Source organism: Quercus robur, chromosome 8 (assembly GCF_932294415.1).
Source record: "Quercus robur chromosome 8, dhQueRobu3.1, whole genome shotgun sequence".
Taxonomy (NCBI): domain Eukaryota; kingdom Viridiplantae; phylum Streptophyta; class Magnoliopsida; order Fagales; family Fagaceae; genus Quercus; species Quercus robur.
Genome location: NC_065541.1, coordinates 66183265 through 66194943, shown reverse-complemented (window position 1 = coordinate 66194943; position 11679 = coordinate 66183265). Strand labels below are relative to the sequence as shown.

The 11679-nt window shown below is 36.0% G+C and overlaps 1 protein-coding gene across 2 annotated transcripts; it reads left to right on the top strand.

Annotated features, from left to right (window-relative positions):
• Positions 1 to 358: 358 nt before the first annotated feature.
• On the top strand, positions 359 to 9907 carry LOC126697786 (SNF2 domain-containing protein CLASSY 1-like). 2 transcript variants are annotated; one of them, XM_050394887.1, is made up of 8 exons: positions 359 to 865; positions 1908 to 1981; positions 2246 to 2360; positions 2702 to 2949; positions 3850 to 5268; positions 5552 to 5698; positions 6176 to 8107; positions 9436 to 9907. In XM_050394887.1, the coding sequence occupies exons 3-7, from the start codon at positions 2312 to 2314 to the stop codon at positions 8099 to 8101; spliced, it is 3789 nt and encodes a 1262-aa protein (XP_050250844.1). In that variant the 5' UTR covers positions 359 to 865; positions 1908 to 1981; positions 2246 to 2311; the 3' UTR covers positions 8102 to 8107; positions 9436 to 9907. The 2 variants fall into 2 exon arrangements, with proteins under 2 accessions (XP_050250844.1, XP_050250842.1); XM_050394885.1 differs by lacking the exon at positions 1908 to 1981 and having other exon boundaries at positions 360 to 865.
• Positions 9908 to 11679: the final 1772 nt, after the last annotated feature.

The window sequence follows — 11679 nt, the reverse complement described above, 5'->3', positions numbered from 1 at the left end:
GAAAAAAAAAGTCTTTAAAAGATTCATATGCAAACTCTAAAAAAAAAAAACCCTAAACCTGAACAAAAATGTAAAGTCACTCGTTATAATCTTTTTTTGTTTTTGGGTTTAAGATTGGTTGTGGACCTATGGTATCATTATTATTTATTAAGTAATCTAGCCGTCCTAACATTTTAGAAGGACAGGTTAAGAATAAATGGGCTCAAGCCCACTGACCTATCCGTATAATAAATTTTATTAGGTTCAAAGCTCGAGGAAGTCAAATACAAAGTCACAAAAGCATTAGAGCCGTTTGACTATAAGGTTTATGTGCTATGTTGTGTTGTGTTGTCACAAACTCACAGCGAATTATTGATCGCACTCACAATGTTTTGGTCACAAACTCACACGAGCGTCTCTTCTAAAATCAAAATCACCTGGATGGACCCACCCAACTACTCCTCCAACAATCAATCGCAGCCGTTCATTGAAACCTGAAATCACGAAACTACCCTCCGTTTTTCAACTTATCTACACGAACCTGCCCTTTGCCGCGAGTGTCCCAGACTCCCATGTGGCCAAACTCAGTCACAGCTCTCAAGCTCAACTACCTCTTTTTGCTCATGCAAAGGCACGAAATTCGAGGATTTCAGACAGGCCCGCATAGATTTCTCCAATCTACTGTCACTTTCTCACTAAGTACTCACTTTCTCTCTCTCTCTCTCTCTCTCTCTCTCTTTCTTGGCCTTGTTCTACCTTCTTTGCCCACTACACTTTCAGCTTCAGACATGTCCGAGATTCTCTGTTTTCTAGTTCTAAACTAGATTTTGAACCACCAACTTTGCCGGAATCTGACTTTCATTTCAGACCCAGAAATTATTTTCAGGTAGATTTGTTTCAAGTTTGTTATTTTATGTATTTTCTTGGGTCTATCTGGAAAATGTAGTGGTTTCTGCTCAGCATAGTTTGGACAATAATATTTATTTAATGCTAACCAACTCTGAAATTGATTCAGTTGGTCTAAATTTAGTAAATTTTTTCGTGTTCTTATACATGTTTGGTGATTGATCATGCTATTTCGGGGATTTATCAATTACATGCATTTTATACCATTTTAAGCAATTTTTCATATTTTTTCTCGTTCTAGCTGCTATCTGACGCCATATTTATTTATTAAGGGTCTCTATCCAATAATGTTATTGTTATGTTTTCTTTATTTTGTGTTTGTTTTAGAGGAATAAGGAATAAATAGGGATAAGATGCTTACTTTTATTTCCTTTTTTATTAATAAAAAAAAAAAAAGTGGTGTTAAATGTTTTTGAGGGAAAGTTCGTTTGTCTCATGGGTAGATTCTAGAGTCACGGCTTTGAATTTGCTATGTTATCTTTTCAGTAGTGTGAATCTTTAAGCCTTTTTGCAATGTTTTGCCCCCTCTTGATACTGTGAAGAGGGTAACAATTGAATAAAATTAGAGGGTCTTTTTTATGGAACAATAAGAGAGAGGGTAACTCTTCTGAAATTGAAGGAAGTTAATAATTCATATTGGTTATTACTATGATGTGATATGAACCTTCTTGTGCTTCAAGCAGAGTAGTGATTTTGTTTTTTAATGCTCCCTTCACTTGTTGAGAATGTATCTCATGTATTGGATATGTGCATCCTCCCTCTCACATTGTGTAGGCTGACAAGGCTTTGGGACTCACTTATTGTGAGAGGGAGCATGCATATGGTGATAATTACTTTCACTTGTTTGGTTTATTCACCTTATAAAGGAACCATAATTTAATGCTAAATATACTACCAATTTTAGTACACAAGACAAGAGTTACAAATTACAAAGCAAAATGACAAAAAGCATTAACTTTTTCTATAAAAATATATGGCATGTTATTAAAGTTATTAACATTTTGCTTGTTGGCCTTTCAAAGTAGGTAATGTTTTCAACTTATCCTAAAATGGAATAATGGACGAACAAAACTGGACAATTGGAGCATATTTTGAGGTTAGAACTTAATTGAAGTAAACAGAAGTGAAGATATGAAATTATGACACATAACCTTCATGCAATCCAATACCATAAAAGAACAAGCATTCTCATTATTACACTGTATATCAGTAGCTCAATCAACCTTGGGAGCCCATCCCACCGCGTCCTTAGTACAATCTGCTTGAATTGATGTTAGCAATGAGATCTTGTTTAAATTCCCCAGCTTAATGTTTAAATAAGCTTGGGTTTGAAATTCACTTAATTGTCTATGCATTGCAGATTCTTGATATTATACCTGTTATTGTGGGGATTATTACAAGGATTGAGCCTGCTAGCTAGTCAAGGATGAAGAGAAGGAATCTGTGTAGAAACAAACATCCGTTTGATGCTTATCGTAAGTATTACCTCCTCCCTCTCATTCTTTTTAGTTTTTTATAAGTTGTAATTCTCTTTATTTTTCTTTTGAATTCAAACTATAATGATTGTCTTCAGCTTTGGATTTCTTTTTGGAAAAAGATGTACTTATCACATCTCACAAAAAAAAAAACATATTAGAAATTAGTCATTCTTGAACCCCTGACTTTGGAATGATTTCTGTGATTACCAAATATCAGATATCTTTCTGCTGGAGTTATGCTTGAATGGTTCATAAATCTAAGTTTAAATTTTCCTTTAAAAAAAAATAAAAAACCTATAGTTAAATTCATAAGAACTTACCAATTTTTCATCTGTCAGCTTTTGAAGCTCTATTCTATGGTTCATGGGAAGCAGTGGAGCTTATCAGAATTGTGAATGGGTCTATGACCATGCATTTCGAGGATTTTCAGACTGTAATTCAGGAGAAAAGTCCAATTGCAAACCTTCGTATACGGTCAAGGCAAGCTACCTTATCTGACTGCACCTGCTTTCTGAGACCCGGTGTTGACATATGTGTGCTTTCAGCCTCTCAACAAGGAAATAGTTCAGATGAGGGAAACCAGGAGGTTGTAACTCACCTTTTTATTTTGTTTTGTAATTTGGATTTCTCTGTCACAGCTTGAACAGAGCAATTTGGCATCTTAAATGTTTAAACATTTTTGTGTGGCTATGTATGTTACACATTCATCATATATTTATTTTTCCATTTATGTTTATTTATTTCTCATGAATAAAACCAAGTTACAACACCAAGATATCTTGTCGCTTGCTAGTCCTAAGTTACAAGTCCACTTTCTATGGACTGTGTACCTATAAATGCATTACTTTTTGGTTCTTCAATGGGTAGAGAAGCTACTGTGGTTACACCCCAGTGATCACGCCTGGTTGCCTGCTCTGACTTCCTATATATATATATATGTATGTATATATATAAAATTCTCCTTCTCTCCCAACTTTTGTTTATTTCTATAATGATACTTTGATAACAGGGTTCATTTAATTTTTCAATGTTATTATTCATTTTCTTGTAGAAATAATGTTTTAGAAACTCTCTTCCTCTCTCACTCACCCAAAATATAAAGGTACTTTTTCACCCAGGTGCCCCGTCCTTCTACCCTTTCGCACTTCTGAATCTTGCTGCAATCATGGGACTGAATTCTTAATTGCTTTCATTTCATTTAGTTCTGTGCTTTTTGCAATTTTAAAATTGTGATGATTTCATGTCTCTGTCCCCTCACATCATTACATATTCTCTAAGAAAAGGGGAATGCAATTACTAAACTAATGACCTAATATTAAAGGTTATTCCTGTGCACGTGAAAACTCAAGTCACATATTTTACTTCTTGGCTGATTGTTACTTTACTTATCTAGTGTTCTTAGCTTGCTCGGCCTGTTATTTCTTTGTACTTTATCTGGCTTGTTTAGTTATACATGTTTGATCAGCAGATTCTCTTTCTTATATAGGTGTGGGCTGATGCTAGAATAAGTTCTATTGAGAGGAAGCCTCATGACTATCGTTGTTCTTGCCAGTTTTATGTTAACTTCTATGTTAATCAAGGCCCTCTAGGTTCAGAGAGAGGAACACTTAGTAAAGAGGTTCACATGGTAGGAATTGATAAAATTGCTATCCTCCAAAGGCTTGAAAGATTTCCTTGTGAAGATCGGCACTATCGGTGGGCTGCCTCTGAGGACTGTTCTTCATTGCCCAAAACTAAATTGTGTCTGGGGAGATTCTTATCTGACCTTTCATGGTTACTTGTAACATCGGTTTTGAAGCATACTACATTTGATGTAAGATCAGTGAAAAACAAGGTTGTTTACCAAATTTTGGAAGTTGATGATGATAGCTGTACAACAAACTCTGGTAATTACTTAAGTGCTGTAAATTTAAGAGTAGAAAATGATATTGTAGAACCCATTGTACTAAAATTTGTTCCGGCTGAAGCCATTGAGGCAGCTCCAGCTTGTGAAACGCGTGAAGCTGCATCACAACCATTTTATGATCTTATGGACTTGCGACGCTCTAAACGTCGAAATGTACAACCTGAACGCTTTCTTGGCTGTGACAGTGGTTCAGAGATAGATATTGGCTATGTCCGAACCAGGCCATACAAGATAGAACAATGGAAAGACGAGGAAATGTCATTACCACTATCCTACCTGTTTGGTATGAATGCAAGCTGTTCCGAAGAGCATAATGAGGTTGAACAAAAGGTCCATAAGGTCCATAAGGTCCATTCTCATGCATTACGTCCCTGTGAGGATCTTCTTTTGCCCAAAAGCAAGACTAAATCAAAGGCAGTAAAATCAAGTGTGGCTGGTAAAAAAGAACGTCAAACTCAACTTGCTATTGTTCCTTTCCGAGATGAAAGTGCTCCAATAGCCTTTGAACACTATCATCATCCTGCCAAGAGTCATGGACATCACAGAGAAGATATGCGTGAACTTTCTTCCAAGTATTATTACATGAATAGTTTTCCTAAAGCACAGAAAAGGAAAATTTCTGGATTAGAAGATTTGGAGTTAGAAGCTAGTTGGGAAGGAAAAGCGTCAGATAGAAAATTCCAAGGAAGAAGATATAATTCAGTATGTGCAAAAAGGGATGTTCTTAGTGAAGAAAGAACCTATCAGAAGAGAACCTTAAGTGCTGGTGCATACAAGGATTTAATCAATTCATTCTTGAAGAAAATGGATACCACATCCACAAAAGAAGAGCCGCAGATCATTGACCAGTGGCAAAAATTTAAGGAAACAGCAAGCTTGAACCATAGGGAGATGGAACCACCCCAAGAAGAGGACGAGGGAGAGATGTCAGAAACTGAAATGCTGTGGAAAGAAATGGAACTAGCTATGGCATCAAGTTATCTTTTTGAAGACAATGAAGTATCACTCTTGACCTTTTCTCAAGATCTTCTCTATTTATTTGATACTCAGTTGATGAGCTCATTTTGTGTGCATGTGTGTGTTTTTGTTGCTGTGTGTGTGTGTGGGAGGGAGGGAAATAAAGTTAACAACACAATCTGTAAGATCTGGCTGAATAATGAGAGAATGGTTCAAAGAAGGGATTTTTCTTTAATAAACATAAATGTTTACCTCAATTTTTTTGTATTTTTTGTTTCGATCTGCATTCCTCAAGGCTCATTCAGTCTGATAAAATGATTCTCAGGGATCAGAAGCCGGAGGGTCCACTGGGATCATGAACAATTCAGGTGAAATTTGCCAGCATGAATACAAATTGGATGAAGAAATTGGAATTCTTTGCCGCAGATGTGGTTTTGTGAGCACTGAGATAAGAGATATTTCAGCACCCTTTGTAAGTTTGGAACTCATTAATGCTAATTCTTTCTTTCTTTCCTTTTTTTTTTTTTTTTAAACCTTCCTTCTTGATGGAGACATTATGTTTTTGAAGGAAAATGATCCTCTCCATTTGAAATGAATTCATTTCATTGTTCAAATTAAATATTACAAATCTAAAGATGTATCTAGTTTTACAATATCAAGTGAAATGGAGAGGGTTCTGTTCCATCATTGAACATCCAGGGGCAGAAAACGTTTAGTTATTGTGAAATCTGTGAAAGAACACTGAAGTATGTGATCCTAGAATGTTCAAAAATGTTCATATATGCCTCTGAGTGGGGCCTAAATTCTTTGATTATGTTTATCCATGACCATGATCTCCTACATGGGACCATATATGTTTGGTTCCAACCCCAATGCATCCAAGTTTTTTATTATTCTATGATGATGTCATTATTTCACAGGCTTTCTAATTAATTTTTTATTTCTCCAGATGCAATACACCAGCTTTAACACAGATGACAAGCGATGCAATGAAGAAGATTCAGCACACAAGCTGGAAGATGATGAGGGTTTGCATATTTTACATACTAAAGCCTCCTCTGATGTGCCGTTATCAGAAGAAAATGAGAACGTGTGGGCCTTAGTCCCTGAACTTAGAAAGAAATTGCACTTCCACCAAAAAAAGGCTTTTGAATTTTTGTGGCAAAATATTGCTGGATCTATGATACCGGCAAAGATGGAAAAAGCTTCCAAGAAAACGGGTGGTTGTGTTATCTCTCATACTCCTGGAGCTGGGAAAACTTTTCTCATTATATCATTCCTTGTTAGCTATTTGAAATTGTTCCCTGGAAAACGACCCTTGGTTCTTGCTCCAAAGACCACACTCTATACGTGGTACAAGGAGTTTATTAAGTGGGAAATTCCTATTCCAGTTTATCTAATTCATGGTCGTAGAACGTACAGAGTCTTTAAGCAGAAATCAGCACCATTCCCGGGAATTCCAGGAGGTCCGAAACCCACTGATGATGTAATGCATGTTTTGGATTGCCTAGAGAAAATACAGAAGTGGCATGCACATCCAAGTGTTCTTGTCATGGGCTATACTTCATTTCTAACATTGATGCGGGAAGACTCAAAATTTGCACACAGAAGATATATGGCTAGAGTGTTGCGGGAAAGTCCAGGGATATTGGTACTAGATGAAGGGCACAATCCTAGAAGTACAAAATCTAGGTTGAGGAAGGTTTTGATGAAAGTTGAAACTGACCTGAGAGTGTTGCTTTCAGGTACATTGTTTCAAAACAATTTCTGTGAATATTTCAACACCCTCTGCTTGGCAAGACCCAAGTTTATAAATGAAGTTTTGAGGGAATTAGACCCAAAATACAAGAGGAAAAAGAGTTGGAGAGACAAAGCACTACATTTGAGAGAAGCCCGAGCAAGAAAGTTCTTCTTAGATACAATCGCAAAAAAAATTGATTCAAACGTAGGAGAAGAGAGGATGAATGGTCTAAACATGTTGAGAAATATCACAAATGGATTTATAGATGTCTATGAAGGTGGAAGTAGTGAAAACCTTCCTGGTTTACAGATTTACACCTTGTTAATGAATTCAACTGACATCCAACATGATGTTTTGGTGAGACTGCACAGGATAATGGCTGAATACCATGGATATCCACTGGAATTAGAGCTTTTAATAACCCTTGGGTCAATACATCCATGGTTAGTTAAAACTGCAGTCTGTGCTAACAAGTTTTTTAGTATGGCGGAACTAATGGAGCTTGAAAAGTACAAGTTTGATTTAAAGAAGGGGTCAAAAGTAAGGTTTGTTTTGAACCTTGTGTATCGTGTTGTCAAGAAGGAGAAGATACTGATCTTTTGCCACAACATTGCACCTGTTAAATTGTTTCTTGAGTTATTTGAGAATATCTTTGGGTGGCGGAGGGGTAGAGAAGTTTTGGTCCTTACAGGGGATTTAGAATTATTTGAACGAGGAAGAGTGATGGATCAATTTGAGGAGCCATTTGGGCCCTCAAGAGTACTACTTGCTTCAATTACAGCTTGTGCTGAAGGCATTAGTTTGACTGCAGCTTCTCGAGTGATCTTACTGGATTCAGAGTGGAACCCTTCCAAGACAAAGCAGGCTATTGCAAGGGCTTTTCGTCCTGGTCAGCAAAAGATGGTTTATGTGTATCAGCTCTTGGCAACGGGCACACTGGAAGAAGACAAGTATCGTAGGACAACATGGAAGGAGTGGGTCTCAAGTATGATTTTTAGCGAGGCATTTGTGGAGGACCCTTCACGCTGGCAAGCCGAAAAGATTGAAGATGATATTTTAAGGGAAATGGTGGAGGAGGACCGTCATAAATCATTCCATATGATCATGAAGAATGAAAAGGCTTCAACAAATTGATCAGAGGTAAAAACTGCCTTCCAAATTGTTATTGAAGTAGTTACCTGCCTTTTTCATTAGACGCTCCTTAGTCTCTCTCTAAGCAGGCTTTGTGGCATAATTCTCATATCATGTTACTTCATATGTGAATTTCAGCATAATTACATGCATCAAGAATGAATTGCTCTCATCATTTTATGCACCATTCATTTGTGAAAAACTTAGCCGAACTGCCCAAATGTTGCAGACAGCCTGAACACCAATTTTGACCAAGATGTGCTTTAATGGTTTTTTATGTTCCTGATAACTCATCCCCCCTAACCTGAAGGGCTCACTAATCCGAAGTCCATGGTTTACAATGTATTTCTTTTGTAATGATTTTTAATTTGGTGAACTTTGTTGGGTATGCATGTGTGAGTGAAGTCCTACATTGAATAATAATGAGAAGAGTGATTGGTTAATATAATATAGTTGAGCCCAAACTCGTAGGTGGGTTACATGTTGTCCCTATATGTTATATTAACTTTTGATCGTTTAATGTGGGCCTACACTTACATGTGTATACCCAACAGTCTTCTATTCTATCAAGAGAGTTCTTTTTCTCTTCTGTTCTATCAAGAGAATTCTTCTTTTGAGAGTCCTTTCCCCTTCTAAATGTCTACTCTACTTGGAGGAAAACTCTTCTTTTAAGAGTTATCTCTTCTCTCAAGATAACTTTTCTTTTAAGAGTATTCTCTTCTACTTATATGGGAGGACCCTTGGGCGAAGGCTACCATGCCCCATATTGTAATATCTATATAAAAACCTTCAAACATAATCCTTGGTGGACAAGAAATATTACTTCTTTGGCAATCAGACCTTCATCTTCTCTTGAACTATACTAGGATCAACCGTGTGCTTTGATACCATATGTTATATCAATTTCTCAAGTGTTCCACCCCCCACCCACGTGAGATTTCCACATAAGCCTAACACTTTTCTTGCATTTTGCTCCACATCCTGACATTTGCTTCTACTCTATCATATATTTTTCATTCATATCAATGTTCAGAACTTCTTCAAGCTAATTGTGTAAACCACAGTAACCACTCAGTCTCTACTGAGCTCAATTCAAGGTAGGCCTTGGTGCCATGGGTTTATTACACAATACACAGCACTGAACAACCCCCCTCCCCCCTCTTTGAAAACAAAGAGAAAAAACCTCTATCTAAACAAGTCTATGCATTCAAACTAACTCTGTAATTGTCATTGAAGCATTCATATGAAATTTATTACCTTACCTCCTTGTTATTCCACTTAGCAATTTAAAGCTTAGATATGGCATTTGTTTTGCTAAAAATTGGAAGATTTTGCAGAAGTATGGAAATGGAGATAAGAGCTTACCGAGGTGCCGAACCGAGTAGTAAGCCTGCACTCCACTATTGTCAAAGCATTATATTTATACGTTCCCAAAATGGAAAGTACTTCCAGTGAAGGTGAACTGCATGTCCATTTCAAATGCAGTTTATTTTTTGTCCAGGGTTGGCAATTTTGACTTTGGATAGAATAGAATGACGGAAAAGAATATATGTAGCCAAGCTTGACTAGTCTGTCGAGGATCTATAGTTGATCTCAAAATTTTGGGACTAAGTCTTGGTTGTTGTTGTTGTATTTGTAAGTGGGTTGGAAATTTTGAAGTGGTAAAAATTGTTTTACCTTGCGAGAGTTCTGCATAGCTCTAAGAAATATAAATTTTATGTAGAGTTAACTTGTTTGTCAAGTGAGCTATCTTATTGTAATTTCGTCCTTGACTATGTTACTGGAATGAAAGCCTATTTTTCAAGACAATGTGGTTTGTATATAATATATATGTATCAGTGTATCACCATGAATACCTCACGTTCCAAGATGAGTATATTATAATGTTTTGTACACCTAAATGGGGCATAGACTCGGTCATTTAGTCTTTGTATTAGACTTAGTCATGTACAAAGGTGGCGGGTTTGTTTGTTTGTTTTTTTAATATATATATACATACATTTTAAAATTTTTCCCTGTTCTTATATTTTTGTTGTGCATGCAATGCACTTGTGCCCACTAATAAAACTGTATGATGAAAATTCTTACTATCGTTGTGACATAGGTTAAGATAGCACCAAAAAATTGAGAAACTAAGGCTGAGTTTGGATCCACGTTGCGTTTGCTGCATTTTCCCTTTTTTTTTTTTTTTTTTTTTCACGCCTTTTCCCCCAACAAGCGGTACTGTTCATGTACGGTACATGACTAGTAGCCGCAACTTTTGACCGGTCTTTCGTGAACAGTGCATCCGTGCACTATTCACGGACCCATAAATTTCATTTTTTATCAATTTTTTCATTAAAAATGGGTCCCACAGTACTATTCACATATTTAAAAATTATTTTGCTACAGTGTTTTCAGTTTCAGCAAAATAAGTTCTATCCAAACAGACCCTAAGACATTTGATACGTGCAGGGCATTACTTTCTTTTTTTTTTTTTTTTTGGGTGAAATGCAGGCCATACTTATTCAATAAATACAGAGATCATTTCCCCCCCCCCCCCCCCACAATTATTGATGTGGTCTATACAATTATTGATGTGGTCTATTGTGATTGGTACATTACAAAAATAGAGACAATGATGAACTTATGTGAAAGTGAATAAGTGATATTGCTTCAATCACAATTTGTTCCTAGAACAAGTTATGAAACAAGCTGTGACAATATTTTCAGTCTCTATCATTGCTCTAAAAGTTATTGGTGCATCATTAGCAAATACCCAATTGGTTGCATTGCTTTCTAAAATTTCTGTTATATTTTTAAACAATTGTTATTGGTTTTAATCTAAGCTTGACATCACTTTTTTACTTATTAATAACAGCTTACCACTTGGAATTTGTTATGAATATATTGTGGATTTGGAATTTGTTGTGAATATATTGTGGACGTAGAATTTCTCTTTCAAAGATAGCCTCAACAATATATGAGCGGATAAAAAAACAGATAGTGGTCTTAGCTTAGGAATTTGGATGAATTACATCAAGTTGTCATACTAAATCAAGATTATGCCAACTTGAAGGTAAGCACCAAAAACTTTTGGTGCTATGCTCAGAGTCTATTAGTACTAGATTCATTTCCTTGACTAGGTTGTGTGTTTTCTATAATTTTTAAATATTGAGCAGATGAGCCAACTTGTGGACATAGAATTTCTCTTTCAAAGATAGCCTCAACAATATATGAGCGGATAAAAAAACAGAGAGTGGTCTTAGCTTAGGAATTTGGATGAATTACATCAAGTTGTCATACTAAATCAAGATTATGCCAACTTGAAGGTAAGCACCAAAAACTTTTGGTTCTATGCTCAGTGTCTATTAGTACTAGATTCATTTCCTTGACTAGGTTGTTTGTTTTCTATAATTTTTAAATATTGAGCAGATGAGCCAACTTGTCTATACTATTTGATATTGGTTGATACTTGACAACATGCCATTTAGGTGACTTTTATTTATTTATATTATAATTTTTTTACTCGATTTTTTTGATTTTGTTATTTATGCATGAGTAATATTTCTCCTACAAAATACATTGCATCTGGTCAATTT

Excerpts from the sequence above, each read along its gene's own strand:
- LOC126697786 (XM_050394887.1), top strand. The coding sequence starts at position 2,312 with ATGAAGAGAAGGAATCTGTGTAGAAACAAACATCCGTTTGATGCTTAT. Across the intron at positions 2,950-3,849 it reads CAGATGAGGGAAACCAGGAG|GTGTGGGCTGATGCTAGAAT; the intron begins GTTGTAACTCAC and ends TTTCTTATATAG. Across the intron at positions 5,699-6,175 it reads GAGATATTTCAGCACCCTTT|ATGCAATACACCAGCTTTAA; the intron begins GTAAGTTTGGAA and ends TTATTTCTCCAG.